Source organism: Eptatretus burgeri, chromosome 3 (assembly GCF_056783735.1).
Source record: "Eptatretus burgeri isolate ZD-2024b chromosome 3, Ebu_testis_v1, whole genome shotgun sequence".
NCBI classification, from domain to species: Eukaryota; Metazoa; Chordata; class Myxini; order Myxiniformes; family Myxinidae; genus Eptatretus; species Eptatretus burgeri.
The window spans coordinates 51,829,565-51,848,974 of NC_140963.1; the positions used below are offsets into that span (position 1 = coordinate 51,829,565).

Below are 19,410 nucleotides of genomic sequence, written 5' to 3' on the forward strand. Positions count from 1 at the left end.
GCTGCAGCAACTCCTTGGGCATGGTAACCATCAGAGTGACCAGACCAATAGGAGTTGTAACCATCCACCATGATCTCGCCGCAATGCGGTCTCTGAACCTCAAAGAGTGCTGCAATTCCGATGTCCAAACGCTTGAGCTCAGATGATAAGAGACAGGTGATCATCTTCTCTTAGGGATAGGACATTCCAGGCACCGACCCAAAGGGACCGCCTCAGGTGGACGACACCTCAGTACCACCCCAACACACTACCACAATCTGACCCATGAAGGTTACCCTGTGGTTTTCCATGGGTAACAAAATCATAAAATAATAATATTAACAATAATAATAGTAGAAAAAAACAATGATAATAATAATAATGATAATAATCAGTGGTTCACATAACTGGTACACAGGTACTCGTGCGCGGTTAAAAAAAAACTGACTACATACTTCAAAGATGCTAAGAAAGCTCAAAAGCGTACTACCACAACAGAGGCTTTTGATGGAAGGTTTTCTCACCTTGTGTAGGTAGGTAAGATTCTTCTGTGATAATTCTGATCTACTGTGGTTTCAAAATTTAAGTGTACAAAATTAAGTTTTACTAGACGACCCGTGAACCCGCCGTGTTCCCGTTGTGACAGCGGTTGATGCAAAAAATCATTACACGAAAAAAAATATATATAGCTACAGCAAACTTTACACACAGCTGGTGTAAAGTTTGCTGTTTTCTCAGCTGGTGTAGGAAAGAGTCTTCCATAATAATTCTGATAATTGATATACGTACTGTGATTTCAAAATTTTAAGCACACGCAATTAAGTTTATAAATACGGCTGAGGTTGTTTGCATTGATCAAATACTCCCGAAGAGTACTTGACTGAATCGGGAATTGAGTTATTAATAATTTTTTTTGTTGCCTCATTTGAACGAAACTTGACACTGCACCCCACAGGAGAATGGCGATTAAGGTGGCCATAAATTTTTTGCGCTGTCGTGTACCGTTTTGGCTGTATTTTGGGAACATACATACATACATACAAGATGAGAGTTGTAGTAATATATACTAGACGACCTGTGAACCTGTTGGGTTCCCCTTGTGACAGCAGTTGATGAAAAAAAAAAAAAGACAAAATTTTAATATTATTGAGTGGTCAAACTTTAACTTGAAGAAAATTTGAGCATTTACCTCAGGAGTCATCGTGCAATGAAGCACGCATCGAAACACAATTTTATTTATTAACGAACATGGAAGTATGAGATCAAAATTGCGATGTTTATTTTATGCTTAAAAATAAATCATTCTTTGTCTGTACTAAATGTTTGAGATTTTTTAAGAAATCATTTCAAGAAAAAAAAAAAGATAGCTCCTGCGAACTATACCGCTGAGGTTGTTTGCATCGATCAAATAATCCCGAAGAGTACTTGACTGAATCGGGAATTTATTTTTTAATAATTTTTTTCGTTGCCTCGATTTTAACGAAACTTGATACTGCACACCGCAGGAGGATGGGGAGTAAGGTGGCCCTAAAACCTTTGCGCTATCGTGTACCATTTTGGCTGTATTTCGGGAACATACAAGATTTGAGTTTTTGTAATATAAAGAGAGACAGAGATATAACATCATAATTTACAAGTTATATTATAACTTATAAGATTTTTTTAAATACATCTAAGCAGAACACGTGAGTGAAGAGGAAAAAGAGGTTTTCTCAGTTGTTGAAGGAAAGTCTTCCATAATAATTCTGATAAATGATATACGTACTGTGATTTCAAAATTTTAAGCACACAAAATTAAGTTTATAAATTATAACAATATAATTTATAAGTTATATACTTATATTGTAAGTTTTAACTTATAAGATAAAAAAAGATCTGAGGAGAATGTGCGAGCAAGGAGGAAGAAAGGAATTTCAGGAGCATGCAAAACGAAAAAAAAAAAAGAGTGGCTTGCAAGTGTTTCTTCTGGAGCAGACACTCTGAGAGTGCTTACAGAGGAGTAATAATCATCCAAAGCAAAGAGGTGCTTTAAAAATTGGAGTGGCGCTTGGGAATGAAGATGAGCATGCTCAAAGCTTACTTTTTTTTTTTCGTGAGTCTAAACCATTTCTGCTGGTACTCATTTGAGAACTTACTAAAAAAACAAATTGTGTGAACCCCTGATAATAATGTAAGCACAATAGTTGGTTATTATTATTGATAAGCAAATGATAACTCACGGTAACTTAAATATCCAGATTTCTTAAATATCCAGATATCTGGAGAAATATCTCGCCCTGAGGTGAGTCCGGCAATACAGGTAGTGGTGGGAAAGAGTGGGGTTCTTCCACACACACACAGATTGCTGTGATGGCTCTGATTTCCAGATTTTCTTTGACTCACTTCCGTCGTTGGTTTTGGGCATGAAGAAGAGACGGAAGTATGGCCTTGGTGGTGCCTTTGACTCTTTGGATGTGCTGCACCCGCTTTGAACGCTTGTTACGCTGTGCGGTTCTGCATTGAGGAATATACTGCCTTTGGAAGAAACCTGTCTCCGAGTAATTTAGTTATTCCGTTAAAATTCAGACATAACACCCACCAATGTCAATCGGGTGTGATACTGGTCACGGTGGTGAATTTGGATGCGGCAAAGGAACAGTTATTCCACATTCTCAAGAACTACGGCAGTGATGGCGAAATCTAAAGCATCATAGATCTGGGTGTGAAAATGTATAATTAAGGTAAAAATAATTGAATACGAACGTAACTAAACTATGTAGATGTGCATCCCCACACTCAACTCTGGCCAATGTGTATAGGAAACAACAAAATCAAAAGACATAATTCAAGGAATCCATTGCATGCAAACTCACTTGGATTACTGCATTGGATTTAATCACAAATTACCTTAACAAGTTACTTTATTGGGTGGGGTGACTGGAAATAATTACTTTAAAGGGGAACAGTAACACATTCCTGTAAAGGATTACTTTGACACTTTATTGTAAAGGGTTACTGTAACAGGTTCTGATGAAGGATTACTATAACACGTTATTGTGAAGGATTACTGCAACAGGTTCCCATTAAGAATTAGTGTACAGATTACTGTAACAGGTGATTGTTACCACAAATGATGACTGTAAAAGATTACTGTTAACGAGTAATTTCAAGGATTATGTAGCAAATTATTTAATGAATCACCACACTATTCAGGAGCTAATGCAATCAATAATCTGTGACTCCAAGCGTTGGCAAAGGCATCACTGCGCATACTGGGCTGCAGCAACCATGACACAGAATGGAAGATGAACTGGCTAGGTGGTGGGGTGGTGCAGCAGGGCACCCTGACAAGCATTGCACAGCCTCCGGTAGCGTTTTGTCTGGGAAACTCCTCAAATCCCTCCTGCTGTGCAGATTTTAAAGTCTCGAGCCCCAACCTCTAGCCCTGACATGCTTCTTACTTCTCCCCTTGCTTGCTAGGTCGATTGGCCGACGCGATTATAAGGTTAGTTGTAAGCCAGTTACAGTTAGTTGTAAGCCAGTTATGAGGACACTTCTACTCGGACTCTAGGAACCGGACTGGTAGCTATACTAGGAACCAGGAACTGAAACTCAAAATGGAACTGACCCGACAACTGAACACTGGAACTCGCAGCTGGAACCTGGAACTGGAACTGGCACTACAACTGGGAATGCAACTGGGAAACTGAGAATGCAAATGACACCGAGAACTGGGCACAGGAAACTGACACCCCACTGTGCAGGTGTGGGCCTTTTATGGGCAACCCGGATGGCCCACCTTGTGTCATCGTCCCACCCTGATTGGTGGTTTGGCCATGACTCAAAGCAAAATCCCACCACTTAACTTCTTGATTTTTCAAAAGTTCAAGGCTTGCTGATTTGTACCAAAACTTGCACCTTCTCGGCATTACAAGGCTGAATCTCCCGATAAAGGCACATATAAGACAAATTGCAAAGGAAAGAACATTAAAAAGGGTTTCAAGGGAGAAGCAGTTGCAGACACAAACATTCGGGAGGGAGATATCAGCTTTCAATACAAATATCAATGCATAATCCTTTTACACTATTAAATTACCTTGCACTTATGCTTATACACACATGAAGGGAATAACTATCTTTAAACTGCACAATCTTAACCCCTATAAGCCATTTCCGAAGCAATATGTACCCTGTTTATACTTAAAAGTAACCCTCCAAATATCACTTGATCTCACATGTTGCGTTTTTGGCTAGAAATAAAATTGAACACAAATGATGAACAACGTTAAGGATAACTACAACAAAGGCTTTTGCAAAACCCTCAAGATTGGATTAACATGAGTCTGTTTGTTATATTTACCCACAGGTTCATTAGACCACTCTCATCCAAGGAAGCCACTTGGAAGGACAAGCCATAGGTTTCTGCAATGCAGAGATGTCATGTGCAGTGACGTCAAAAAACAAACAAACAAACAAAAAAACACAAAATTTTGGCAGTAAAATCATAATGATAAATGGGAATTATGAGAAAATTAATTTTGCCATGAAATAAAAGCAATTTCACTGATGACTAAGCAGGAAGACAAGTACATCTTGAGTTAAGGAAAGAGTGGGGTTCTTCAACACACAGAGATTGCTGTGATGGCTCTCTGTGCTTAGAAGGGTAGGTAAAACAGAGAGTGATGGATTGCATCAAATAAGCCAACATTAAGGAGAAATATGAGTACTTGAAAGACGAATATGCATGTTTACCGGTCATGCCATGAGGAAGAGGACCAGCAGGTGTTGGCAAAGGCTTCACGGCGCATACTGGGCTGCAATGCTCAATGCCCGTGCTTAGGGCAATGCCTCCTGTCGTGAAAGAAACATACAGAGGCAAATATTAGTGCACAAATGAGCTATGTCCCTGGCCCTGTACTACCATTCAAAGATCCATTTGGTGGGCAAACAATGGCATGAGTGCAAGGTTAATCCCATACATTTTATCTTTCACCAGATATTAAAATTACTACAAATATGAATTACGAGCTGGACCTCGTGAATGAAAGGGGAACTGATATTGAACTGAACAATAAATGTAGTCAGATTTAGTTTGGAACCAAGTGGCCTGGAACAGGTGTTTATGCTAAAATAAAAATAATAAAAAATAAAGCACAAGCATTTGTGGATTCATCGAGGTCGGGGTTGGCAGTTAAATGAAGGGAAACTGTCGTTTTCTCCAATTCTGCTATTTGGTAGATGTGATTCTAAATTTCATGGCTATGATTCTGAAATGGAGATCAATCTGTTTATGGATTCAAAGATTTTACAAATGTCAACATAAAAAGAAAATAAATAAAAAATACAACAAATACCAGACTCTGTGGTGTAATGGTTCGAGCATCCACTCTGAGTCTGGGAGATTGGTGGTTCAAACCACGCCTGAGTCATACCAAAGAGGTTAAAAACGGTACGTGTTGCTTCTTTGCTTGACATTCAGCATTTAAAGGGATAAGAGCATAGATAATCCCCATAGGTAAGTATCCATGGAGAGGAGGAAATTCCTTCGAAGAAAATGTCTCACTGAGTGCGATGAGAAAGGCGGTGCCACGATTGTGCCGTCGCTGGTATCCAGAATGCCCCGGGGAAGTGACGACACTTCCACCAAGCTCAGTGGCTATGTTTGTCTTGTCTAACAGTCGTGTGTGTGTGTGTGTGTGTGTGTGTGTGTGTGTGTGTGTGTGTGTGTGTGTGTGTGTGTGTGTGTGTGTGTGTGTGTGTGTGTGTGTGTGTGTGTGTGTGTCAGCTCCACTGTGAGCCTTCGATTGTTAAAAAAAGAGAAGAAAGAAAAAGCTGTGCAGATCATTCACCTTTTGAACCCCCACACCTCTCTCCCAAGAACACTCGTGCTAGTTTGTATCTATAACTATAACTTTAGTCACACGGTTTTCTGGGTCTGTGTTTAACAGAAAACTGTCTGCAAAAAGGTTGAATCTTTTCTTCTGCGGTGTCCGGTAGCACCTGTCAGGCATTTCCTGCCGTGCCTGGAGAGCATGAACCCTCCACTCCTTCGACACAGCAGCCCATTGCCACTTCATGTTCTCGCCCATGCCTACTCCAAGCTTTTCTGTTCCCAATTATTGGTCCATGTTATTTTGTCTGTTTCCCACTGCTCATAGTCGGTCAGTTGAACTTCAAATCCTTCTCATTCAGTGATTCCAAGAGCCTCAACTCCAGCATAAAAAAAGGAAAATAAATAAACTGGGAGGTAAAATAAACTGTTCAGGAGTAATAACTGTGGTCTTCCTGTTCCAACCATGGTGAGATGAGAAACTTCGTTTTTGAAGTGGATACGGACCAGCTGGAACACGATGAGTATGATAAAAATGCCAACCCCTGGCTTCTAGACCGCAACAGCAGAGCTGGCAATACAGGTAGGTTTTTAACGACACATGCCAGGCACTATGACATCTTTATTACACTCTACACTAGAGCCGAACAGACGCTTACTCACACTGCAGCCAGTGCATCACAAAACCACACAGACTGGCAGTTACTGCCAAGCTGTGAAGTTGGAAAAAAAAAAACCTCCCTGAGAATAACTGCACATGCCATCAAGACCTCATTTATATTGATATAACTTTCTTTAAGTTGGTCAGGGTTGCATCACAAGTGGAACTGCATGGTGATCACCACAGCGAGTTCTTGCCTTGTCTGGCACATGTCGGCACATCTTCATGCCGGTATGTACGCTGGCAAACACGCAGACATGTTCAAGAAGTCACACACGAGGAAGCGAGCGAGTGCAAAATCCACAAGAAATGGGAGAAATGTGATGAAACAAACAACACAATGAATGAAGATTACCTGCTTCAGGCATGACATTTTGCCTTTAAAAAGGCTCGATTGTTCTCAGGTGGTTCTATAAGATGCACTTGTGTACAAACTTCATTATAATGTGCTGTACATAATTCATTTCACCAACAATTATTCCATGATCATTTTAAAAAGTGTGATCTACTTTGACAAAGGCAGTACAATTATATTAGCAGAGCCATTATTGCTGTTTTGTGCTCGCTTCAGACAAGCAACCATCCCAATTGCTACCTGTTATTCAGGAGTCAATACATCACAATAAATGTGCAATATATTTGAATGTTCAAATCCCATAATTGTCGTTATGTGATATAAAATCAGCATCATTCAAGTGAGTTTAATCACTCAGGAGGAAGGCAATGTGGAAGACATATTTACGACACTCGACAAACATATTGTTACGGATCTGGAAACCATTTGCATTCAACATACATGTCCCAAAAGTCAGTTATCCCGTTAAGCACATGTGTAGTCAGATTCCCTTCTTTTTGTCGAATGGGAGAATCAAAAACGTGCGTTGCGACTTCTTTTTCGTTAGGTTATTAAATCTTTACATCCAACAAACCCTCCAACGAACAACCAACAATCATTCCATTCCCCATCATGACCCACTACCCACCCGCGGTCTAGAAACACTCTGACTTGCTAAGGCAGGGTCTTGCAGCCGTTCCTTGCCGCTTCCTCCAGCGTCCAAATTCAATCTGGCAGTGGGTCCTTTTTAGCGAGTCTGCAGTAGAGTGAATGGGTTTTTCATGCCTGGCCGAAATCCTGCCCAGAGATGGCGGACCCATGGAAGCCCCATCCAATCGGGGTGAACAGTGATGTCGGCTTCACCAAGGACCCTCCCCTATCGAGGGGAATCTATAAAAATGACGGGTGGGGTTGCGAGGGTGTCATGTTTTTTTGGGTTGCGCAGGAGTTCTTGAGTGGTTACGAGCAATGGTTACGAGGGGCTGTTACGAGTTCTTAGTTGGTTTTTGCTGTCACAAGGGTTGAGCAGATGGTCATCGAGGCGGCGAACGATTCTCTGCTGGGCCTCCACAACGAAGGGCAGAGCGACCCCAACCTCCCTCCGTGGACCCCGACTATTCACCACCCGTGCTCTGCCACGAACCACGAGTCCCCCACGTGCGACTGGGATCAGGCCGACGACCATTGGCAGGTACCGCAGCACAGAGTACCACATTTCTCCGACGGCCAGGTACCCATCCGGACTCTGACCCCCAGCTCATCTCTCTCTCATCAGCTGGAGGGTCCAATAAAGAACTCTGGGTTTCTTTTCTTCTTGTGTGTGTGTGTGTGTGTGTGTGTGTGTGTGTGTGTGTGTGTGTGTGTGTGTGTGTGTGTGTGTGCGTGTGGGCCCGTCTTGTAAGTGGAACTGAGTAAGTGTTTTTGCTGATTGTAGATATTTCCCTGATTGTATATTCACATCAAGTCTTGCCTTTGTCTTTATTTTACTGTTAATAAATTTATTAGAAATGTTCCCAGTCCATTTCTGTCCCTTCTTACATTGGTCTAGCATGGTCCGGGTCTGAGTATAAGCGGGGTTTCATCCCCGGTAACCGGTCGGTCTATCATAGCCGGCACGGCTTTGGCAGTTTCCGCTTGGCTGCACCCGAACGGGAGTTGGTAGTCGGTGGTTGGAACTCTACCGCAGTTGGTAGAGTGACCCGGTTCGAGCAAGACGTGCCGAGGGCGTGGGTTCCCCAGTAGTCAAAATCGCGTAGTTAATGAGATAAATTGGTTATAGACAAATAGACCCTATGCTACGCGGATGTGATATTGGCGTCCACGGTCGGTTCAGCGACCCGCCAGCTCACGGAATTATCCAGAGCGACAGCCTACAATTCCGGGGAGTCTGGTGAGAGACAGCATAACCTCCCCCACCTAGCGGTCGTTCTCGCGACCAACCCCCGGCCCACAACAGTTTGGTGTCAGTAGTGTAGATTCGACAACCTCCGCATAGAAGGGTTTACAAGATTCGAACCCGCAACAGTTTGGTGTCTGGAGTGGGACTCAAACCCCTCCGCTTCCATCGAGAAATTTACACGACTTGGATCAGGGGAGTGCTTGGCACCCCCCCCCCTCCTTCCCTCCGAAATTAGGAGCATCCAAATTTTAGCGATTCTCAGTACGGACCATGGCGGACCAAGATGAACTGGTACAGGTGGGTCTTGAATTAATCTTAGAAGAAACAATGGCTCAGGACGACACCTTGCAGGAAGACCCTCCCTTGCAATTAAACCCGGTAACATTGGGGGCGGCGGCAGTGCATAAGCTCCCCCCGCATCAAATGCTCCCAATGGAGGACCGAACAATCCCTGTCGGAGCCACGCCCGAACGTGGCGGACCGGCCTCGCTAGGGTCATTTTACATGAGACAGATGTTAGAGATGTTGATGCAAAAAATGGATGCCAATATGCAAAAAATGGAAGAACGCATGGGAAGCCAAATGAATGCGAATGTGCAAACACTGAGAGGTGATATGCAGAGCATGGGGATACACTTGCAAAACCAATGAAGGCGGGGCAGGAAGAAATGAAGGCAGAGCTGGCAAAGGTAAAGGTTGAAATGCAGACAATGAATCGAAAAATGGCGGATGGGATCAGTACTCCACGTGGGGAAATGACCGAGTCAAGGGGGAGTGTGGAAGTTGTTCGGACCGCGATGACGACGGGTGAGGTCGAGGTAATGAGCGACGCCGCAATAATTAAAAGTGAAACCGATAAACTCGAGCCGGAGGTGACGGAAATAATAACAGAGATGCAGGATCTAGAAATAGTAACAGGGACACAAGGGGAGATAGAACGGGGAAAAGACGAATTACACGAAATTAAAGAGGAACACACACACGTAGAACTGGTGAGGGACATTGAGGTTGAGCGGGTGGAATGTCTCGAGACCCAATGCGAGGGTCAGATTAACCTCCCATACCAACGAGGGGAGACGGTGTGCTCCCTCGAAGCAGGCCGTGACGAGGTGAGTCCGGTAAGGCCGTACGGGGTCGAGCGGGTGCATGGTGTGAATGAGCACATGCCGAGCTTGGGGGGTATAGAAACCCCAGGATCTTTTGGGCTAACCCAAGCACCTAATGTGAATGTCCCAGAGTGTGTTGGAATGTGTGAGTGATGCGAGTGACATGGAATGTATGAGTGCACGTGGAAAAACGGGACACGGACCGATCCAGACGTGAGACGTGGGTCGTGTAACGGACGGGTTGATTTCGGAGACAGCGTCGGCTCCGCGGGACGATGTGTGCGAGGCCCGTTCCATGTTTTGTGGGCGGCCTTGGCGCGCACGACTCCGGATTCGGAAGCCGACGCGGAAACGTCCTGTGGTTGTAACGAGACCATCACGTGGATGGTTAAAATGGCGACGAAGTGAATGTTGTGAATTTGGAAAGCACGTGGCCCCATCTGACTATGTGTTCGGAGGCCGACGGTTTGCGCGCCGCGGGAGGTACTTGCGGGACGCGCGGAGCGAGCCTTGGGGACGACACTGCCGGTCCCGTGTGCGAGGGACGTCAGCGGAGATCGCGCAGCGCGAAGGCCACGTAAATAACACACATTGGCTCACATGGTGGTTGGCTCGGAGGCGAGCAGTTGATGCGATCGACGGAGCGATGATACGCTTTCAATTATCGCCCATACGGAGGGGACGAGTGAGTCGTAAACTGCCGCCCTGGCGAAGCAAGGTTCGGAGGGCCTTGCTCCGAATACACAATGCCCTGCCGGGATGTGGTGAACATCCTCATCTTGGGCAAAGGAGCACTCGTTAGTGGATGGGTTTAGCGTTAGATAGACCGGCCTCATGGGGTATGAGCAGTCCTCCATGGAGCCTGGTGGGATCAGTTGGAGGGAATTTAGGATAGAATTTTGAATGGATTGGAGACTTGGATAGACATGGAATGTGAAGTGGGGACGTAGCTTAGTAATAGAATTAAATGGAACGTGCCTTAGTATAAGGGATGATGAGGGGCACGAGCTAGTTATAGGGACGTAGCCAGCAGAGTGTTAGTGTTAGTGTGAATTAAAAAGAGAAAAATGTACAATGAGTGAATGTGGGACAGCGGGCCCAAGTGTGAGTGGAGTGAATGTGGAATGCATGGTGCGAATTAATGATTGAGGGGAGGAGTGAATCCCACCCAAGGGAACCCGGGGTCAGTGTAATGTTAGTTAGTGGGTTAGTTAAATTTACCAAAAGGAGGTCGTTTTGTTGTTGGTGTTAAGTGGAGGCTCGAAACCTTTTTGAAGGGTGCAGGAGTCCATTGACCAACTGGGAGTGTGGTTGTGGAAAGGTGAGTACCGAGTAGAGGGCCCCCCGGGCACCGGAGTAGTCAGCCAGAGTAAGCCATGGTCCAAGGGACCGAGTCGTATAATGGGCACGGGCAACCCTCGGAATTGGACCTGGAGCACCAGAAATGCAACGTGGGCATATACGGGGGAGTAGCCAGGAAGGGCATCCCCCACGTTCATACAGAGTGGGTAGGCTCGGAGACAGCCTCAGCTGCTGGGGGTGCCATAATTTGAGTTTGGCAGACAGGAATCCCTGCCAAGTGAGCCACGCTGCCCAGCCACGAAATTGTGCAAGGACACGAGAGAAAATTTGAGGGTCAGGCCCAAATTTATAAGGAACACCAACACAGGCGATGGTAATCATGGTTTCGAGAACCAATAGTTTAAAGAGACAGGCGTGTTGGAAAGCCCCGGGGATAGTTTAAAGTTTAATAAAGGATAGGACAGATAGGAAATGTGTATCCCTTCGCACCATCCATCCCCTCGCTGCCCATAGGCTGCTGGACCCACCATGGAAAGATTGCTGAAATCTGTGGAGGGTATTCTGAGGCTCCATTGGGCCTCGAGACAGATCCACCTGTCTCTTCCATATTTCCCTCAAGAAGGATCTTAGGGGTTGGGAGTAGGCAGGTAGGATAGGTTAGCCGGACAAGGACAGTAAGGAGGGTTAGGGACACTTGAATTATAAAAGGAAAAAAAACAAATAAGTAAAAAGAAAAAAAGGGGGGGGGGAGTCTAAATTTTTTTGTTGCAAACTAAGGGAGTGGGTATGAACAAAGACAGGCAAAGGGGATAGGTTAGGGGAGACGGTATGGTAGATCTGAGCCCATTTTCGGAGCGGCCGGCACCACCGCACTCCCTCCAGGACCTCACGGACCAGACCAGAAGCTGGCCAGCTTCATATGCCGGCCTGTTGTGCTGTATCTGCATTTGCCATGCCTTCACTTGCCTGCCTTTGCCTTGAACCCATGCCTGCTCGCCCTTGTTGCATGAACTCCCCATGTCACCAACCATCCATGTACGCCAGGACCATCCATCTTCCAGTGTGTTTTGCAAAGACTGCCCTGCAGGCAGTCACACCACGGGGACTGCATTGGTGCAGCCCATGCATCCATCATCCATTTTGTGTTCTTGCATCCAGTCCATTCTCCATTCAATTGAGCCACGGACTGCATTGAGCAGCCCGGCCACCTCCTTGTCTTCTTGCATAAAGGCCAGTTCAAATGGCCTGTGGGATGGCACATGGCCTGCCATGTTAGGGTGAGTTGCCTCCAGCAGCCAGGAATGGAACAGGAAGGTTCAGTGACATAAAAATAGGGACCTTTTTAACAGGCCCTGAAGACGTCTGACCTTCAAGCTGCTGTACACTCACCCACACAAAACTGTTGACTTTGCTGTGCCTCTTTTCCCACAGATAACAGGTCCTGGGCCATGGTTAGTGTAAATAATAAAATTGAAAATAATTTTAAAACCCACCTGTGTGTCTGTCTCGCGCCGGCAATTTGGTTAAGTTGTCCGTGTGAGTGTGATAGTTTAGTTACGCAGTGCACTAGGTTATTTATTTTTGGGACATGTATACAAATGTCGCACTCAGGGATCCGGCAAAACGTACTCGGGGAGGGGGGGGGTGGGAAAAACCTACACCTGCATGGCACACAAAAATTTGCGACTCGGGACGAGTCTATAAAAAAAAAGGGGAGGGGTAGTGTTACGAATCTGGAGGCCATTTGCACACAAATAGACAGCAGTCCCTAAGCTTCGTTATTTCGATAAGTATGTGTTTATAATTGGGGTCCCGTCCCTTATGTCGAATGGGAATTTCATGTATACGCTGCGGGTTTCTTTTATAGTCAGGTTTTTTTACATCAAGCCGCGCAACGCCAACAAAACCCTCGCTTCACTCCTTCTCCCACTCTGCAGGCGAACTAGCGCTTCACCCGCCCAGCTTTCACTTCTCCGCACCATCGACGCCATTGCCAACGTGCGTTCGACCACGGACGTGAGCGGAGGTTTCCTCACTGTAAATTTCATATTATATTCATGATCAAGTCTGCTCTGTCTCCCTTCCCGATTATTGTAAAATAAACCCGTTAAATGTACCAGCTCGTTGCCTCTCGTTTCTATCATTGACCCAGCACGGTGCGGGCTTGAGAAGTAATAAGGCCGTTTGTGCTGTAAGTTGTCATTGGTACCGGCGCGGCTCTGGTAACTCCCGCTCGGTAACGCCGGACCCGAGTCGGTACATGCGACTCGGTTCAGACAGAGTCGGCCGAGCGTGTGGCTTCCCCGGTAGCGAGACGGCATGAGTACTTAGGTAAATTGGAATAGACAAGTGGACCCTGCCTCACGCCGTCAAAATATTGGCGACCACGATCCTTTAAGTGACCCGTCGACTCCGGAGTTATCCGGGGAGACGACCTTTTAATTCCGGGTGTTCGGTGAGAGACGACCCTATTGCTCCGTCTTGCGGTCGTTCCTTGCCACCAAACACGGCACCACAACAATATATATATATATATATATATATATATATATATATATATATATATATATACATATACATATATATATATATATATATATACATATACATATATATATATATATATATATATATATATATATATATATATACATATATATATATATACACATATATACACACACACACACACACACACACATATATATATATACACATACATTTATATACATATATATCTATATATACGAGGTGTGTTCAAAAAGTATCCAACCGTAATTTTTTGTGCGTAAACAAATGAAGCTGGGGAGGCGTGGTTTGGTGCACGTATGTAGGTGATCCTAATCCATATGCGTGAATATTTTCCCACCTGCATCGACTGGAACTGATAGGGATGGTTATGAGACATGTGTTGGTCCCCATGGGTCAGGAACTATGAACCAGAATAGCACTAAGTTCCTTGACTTTGCAAGAAGTCATTGACTTAGGGTGGTTGGTTCATGGTTTCAGCACCCACAAGCTCATCGCTGGACTTGGTATTCCAACGCTGGCGGTGTGGCAAAGGAGATTGACCATGTCCTTGTTGATGGTTGCTGGAGGATGATCCAGAACTGCAGGGTCTACCGTTGCTCAATACTGACCACCTGCTTGTGGAGCAACTCGAAAGCTGTACCTTAAATCCGGGAGAATGGTACCATCCCAGCCGAGGCTGGATGTTGGCAAGCTCAAGGATGAGAGGGTAGCTGAGGAGTTTGCGAACAGGCTGAGTGGATATTTGGGGGGTCTGGGTGCTTTGGGGGGTCCTGAAGAGTTGTGGAGTGCCTTGAAGACCACCGTCCTTGATGTTGCCGGTGGATGTCTTGGAACTCACCGTAGGGCAGAGAAGAATCTTGTCTCTCAAGGGACATTGGATACCATTGACCAGAGTCGCAGGGCCAGGCTGAATGGCAGTGCTGAGCTGTTCAGGGAGCTGAGGCGTAAAACTGTACGTGCACCAAGGGTGGACAATGAGGCCTATGTGCGAGGAATCTGTGAGGGGGTAGAGCATCACCTGTGGACAGGTGATTCTCATCCCGCTTACAGGAGAATTCGCGCATTGCGTTCATCCAAGCCCATCCCTCGGAGCACTGCAGTTAGAGCAGAGAGTGGTAGGCTCTTGACAGAGGAGTCTGAAGTGAAGGCCCGCTGGGCCGGTTACTTTGAGCGGTTGTACCAGGCTGACCCACCAGCTGTCGAGTTGGATGTAAAGGGTGTTACAATCCCTGTTACTGACCCTTCAATCAACTGTGGTCCACCTTCGCTTGTGGAAACATGGGCTGCGGTGAACCGGTTGAAACGGGGTAAAGCTCCAGGGATCTGTGGCATCCATGCTGAACTTCTCAAGGCTGCTGGAAATGCTGCACTCGTGTCGTTGCATGAAGTTTTGTGCTCTGCCTGGAGCACAGGCATCATCCCAACTGATTGGAAGAGGGGCCTTGTTGTCCCTCTCTGGAAAGGGAAGGGTGATCGCCAAGACTGCAACAACTACCGAGGGGTGACGCTGCTCTCAGTGCCGGGCAAGGTCTTTGCTCGGATAATTCTTGATAGGGTTCGCCACCATCTTCTTGAGCACCAGCGTCCAGAGCAGTCAGGCTTTACATCAAAGAGGTCAACGATTGACTATATCCTTGCTCTTCGGGTCCTCACCGAACGCAGACGAGAGTTTCGGCAGGGGCTACTTGCAGCCTATGTTGATCTCTGTGAAGCATTCGATTCAGTGAATCGGGATGCCCTCTGGAGGATTCTTGGTCTTCGTGGGGTGCCATCAAAACTGATCAATCTGTTGTCTGAACTCTACTCTGGTACTGATAGTGCTGTGAAATGTGGTGGTACCATCTCTGACTTATTTCCAGTTGTTACTGGAGTTCGTCAGGGGTGTGTACTGGCCCCCACACTTTTCAGCACTTGTATGGACTGGATTCTCGGGAGGATGTTGGAGAGATCAAGCTACGGTGCATCATTTGGGAATGTCAAGTTCTCGGACCTTGATTTCGCAGATGATGCAGTCATCTTTGCGGAGACTTTAGATATCCTTTTGGGGGCCCTCGAGGTGCTGAATGAGGAGTTGGAGCCGCTGGGATTACGGGTTTCTTGGGTCAAAACTAAGATCCAGGCTTTCAATGACATCTTGGCTGCTGCTGTCCTGTCTGTGTCTGTTTGTGGTGAGGATGTTGAGGTTGTGGAGAGATTAATTTACCTTAGTAGTGATATTCATGTCTCTGCTGTTTGTGAGTCAGAGGTCAATTGACGTCTGGGTCGGGCCTGGGGAGTCATGGATTCACTGGATCATGGGGTATGGCGCTGCCGGTACCTGTGCGGGAGGACGAAAGTCCGAGTCTTCAGGTCCTTGGTGTTTCCAATCCTGCTCTATGGATGTGAGACTTGGACTCTGACCAAGGATCTGAGATGGAGACTTAATTCCTTTGGTACCAGGTCTCTTCTGAGAATCCTTGGCTATCGCTGGTCGGATTTTGGTGCAGAGTTTTAGATATAATCCATGTGCAGTGGATGTGTCACCTTCCCTGTCTCTGTAGACGTTCTCGTATTGGTTGTTCGGGTATATCCATGTTTTCTATGTTCACGCTCAATGTTTTCTATATTTTCTATGTTCATCTTTTCATTGATTTCTATACAATTTCATACCCCTGGACCAATTGCCGTGGAATTTATTGTACCACATTAATTTCACACGTGGAGGAAGTTCAACGTCTCAATAAAAACTTTCACTTCTCAATCAAATCGAAGTTAAAATAATAAAAAAAAAATAACAGCGTTTTGGCCAATTGGCGGGGGGAGGGGTGGAGCTTGACTTACGCGGCGGCAATTCCGCTTTGCGTTCCAAGGGAAACAACTTCGTTGGTTGGCGGGGGATAATTATTTGTTGGGAATAAAACCAGTTGCATTCAATTATTCATATTCCGTATACAGAATCCAATATCGTAAAACATTTATTCTGTCTGCTTCTTTGTTTATTCTCTGTCTATCCGACGATTTTCTCTTCGACTACTCAACCATGGACCATAAAACTCATATCATCACAAAGGCTTCCCCCCTCCCCCCCCCCCCGAGGAATTCCGGTTGTACATTATTTTTTCTCATTATGAATGGCCTTCTGTCTTTTATCCCCCGCCAACCAACGAAGTTGGCGGAGGATAGAGAAATGGGTTCCGTCCGTCCGTCACATTTTGTTTCCGGAGCATAACTGCAAGACCACTTGAGGTATCTTTATGAAATTTGGTACACATATCAAGCAAGTGATGAACTCGTGCCTTTTGATGTTTACAGATTTAAAAAATATATATTTTATTGTCATTTATCTGACAACCGCGATTTCTGCTGAAGAATCACAAGATGACGGCAGATCACAAGACATGTTTTTTTAATTACCCCCCCGCCCCCGCCAACCAACGAAGTTGGCGGGGGATATAGAAATGGGTTCCGTCCGTCCGTCACATTTCGTTTCCGGAGTTCAACTACAAATCCCCTCAAGATATATTTATTTACTTTTAACATTGTTCTTAATTAAAGGGAACAGAAATGTTAAGCATGGGAAGAAAGGGGGGAAGAGATAGTGAATTTGACATGGTTCTGTCATTATTTACTTTTGGAATTGTTCTTAACTTTCAAGTAAGCGCTTCTGCAGCACGTTTGAAGGTGAATTTATGTCGGGAATCTAACCAATTGCATTTCATAATTTATACTCTGAATTGTGAATCATATTTACAAGCCGAAACTTCGTCACAGACGGATTCCGTTCCATGAGCCCAATATGACAACCAGTGGCGGCTCTTGTAAGAGCCAGATCCCAGTCGATGTACTCCATGGCCTGACCTAATGAGGCCTACAAAACGTCCTTGTACACTACTCCTTGTGAAGAAGTCCCCTGATTTGTGCACGTGTCTACTTTGACGTACAAACACCGTGTCAAAACTTCTCAGGTCACAGTACCGAGAAAAACGTGACGCGACTGCTCGGGGGAGCACAAAATTGGTCCTTCAGTATTAATATATAGATACAATGTTTCTTGTTCCATTTTTTGTGTCAAATTCACATTCTGAGGTAGTCAGCATGTGCAGAAGAGGGTTTTACATTGCAGATGCTATTTTTGAGGAGTGGAATTACACCTCTCAGCGGTGACTGTCTGTCGACGACAGACGTAATGACGTCAGCGAATGACCGATGATGTCATGGCGTCCTTACGCCTCTCAGCGGTGACGTCACACGTCGCCATGGAAACGAATGTAAAACGAAAAGTGTTTATTCTGCTTCAGAGTTGAAGTTTGACTATTGCCACTATGTGCGATGCACTCTTACAGGTACGAAGTTTCTTTCAGTCCAGGTCACAGTACCGAGAAAAACGCGACGCGACCGCTAGAAGGAGCACAAAATTGGTCTTTCAGTATTAATATATAGATACTCTGAATGAAATCAATATACAAAGGTTCCACAGCCATCAAATTGATGTTAAAACAAAAATTAATGCCCCTCTGGCCGATAGAGCGTTGTACATAGGGGGTGTTGGGGGAGCGAAGTTTTGCATATGGCTTGGCCCTTCTGCATCATGTTTGAAAGTGAATTCTACATGAAGCTTCGTGGTCTTCAATTCTTTTCCAGAAACATTGCTGCGAAAGAAGTGAAGTTTACTTGGCAGATATACATCTCCATCCAAGTAAATTTTAAAAAGTATGCATTGAAGAAACAGAGACATCAGACTCCTCTCCATCACAAGACGAAGGAGAAACCTGCAAAAACACATCAACATAATAAAGAGAGACAACAGAGTGCTTAAAAAAATGAGATTGAGGAGAAACCGACCTCAATCAAGGAAACGAGGCCATTTGGCCCAACATTGCCGTGGTGCTCTCCGAGGTTAATTTTTTTTGCTACAGCTTTAAACAACAATCGTCTTGATAGTTTACGAAAGTCCAAGTAACCCGATCTTGATCAGGAGACCCAACTTGTTGATTATATGTACAAGCCTTGTGGCAGATCGAAGGCAGCAATACCTGTTGAGAATGTAGCTGGTTGGGGCTGTTGTAACTTTTCAGACTGGCCAGTTTGCCAGCCTGGCTGTCGAATATCCCACAGCAGAAGTTCCCCAATTTTCGTTCCCGCCAAAACCAATCCCACAGCGCCAGGTGAGAAGCAGCAGCTTGTAACCTGCAACCAGGACCGGTGCAAGGGTATTAGGCACCCTCGGTGAACCTTCAGCAATGTGCCCCCACCCCCATCACAATTAATTTTGTAAAATGAATATTGTGCATTAATATCAATAAAACTTCTGCACTCGTAGAGTATAAGAATGAGGGGTTGAGATAACTTCAAGGGTTCCAGAGTAGGTGGAAGAGTTGATAGATCAGGTGTGGAGATAGATTAGGTAAGGACAGATTAGGGTGAAGTTGGCTGTCTTGCCTGCCATACCTGCATCACCTATCTGCCAGCCATATCATAAACCTGCCGGCATGCGGCCTAAATCATCTTCCTGCTGACCTGTAAGGCCTAGTCGTCCTGCACCACCATCACCTGCCACCACCACTGGCCTGTATGCCATCTGTTTTGTGCTATGACTTCCAAAGGCAGCCATGCCTGTCCTGCCCACAGTACTCCCCAACATGAAGCTGAATGCTTCCAACAATGGTACAAATAAAATTAAAAAAAGAGAAGCTAATGCAACTCGGAACCTTTCCTCCAAGTTATTTTGCAACTCTGAACAGCAAATCACCAGGAAGTGCATCTCAAGTGCTACCTTGAGGCTGACAATTGTAGTACACAAGTCAGTTT

General features: G+C 45.3%; 1 protein-coding gene across 5 annotated transcripts in view; it reads right to left on the bottom strand.

Moving 5' to 3' along the window:
* DYNC2I1 (dynein 2 intermediate chain 1) overlaps nt 1-19,410 on the bottom strand; it is a 245,518-nt gene that overhangs the window by 95,884 nt on the left and 130,224 nt on the right. For all 5 annotated transcript variants that reach the window (XM_085873300.1, XM_085873299.1, XM_085873302.1 and 2 more), the window contains exons 12-14: nt 18,636-18,789; nt 4,711-4,809; nt 4,319-4,380 (exon numbers count right to left, since the gene is read on the bottom strand). In XM_085873300.1, coding sequence (XP_085729426.1) covers nt 4,319-4,380; nt 4,711-4,809; nt 18,636-18,789 — 315 coding nt within the window. The remainder of the gene's footprint in view (nt 1-4,318; nt 4,381-4,710; nt 4,810-18,635; nt 18,790-19,410) is intronic.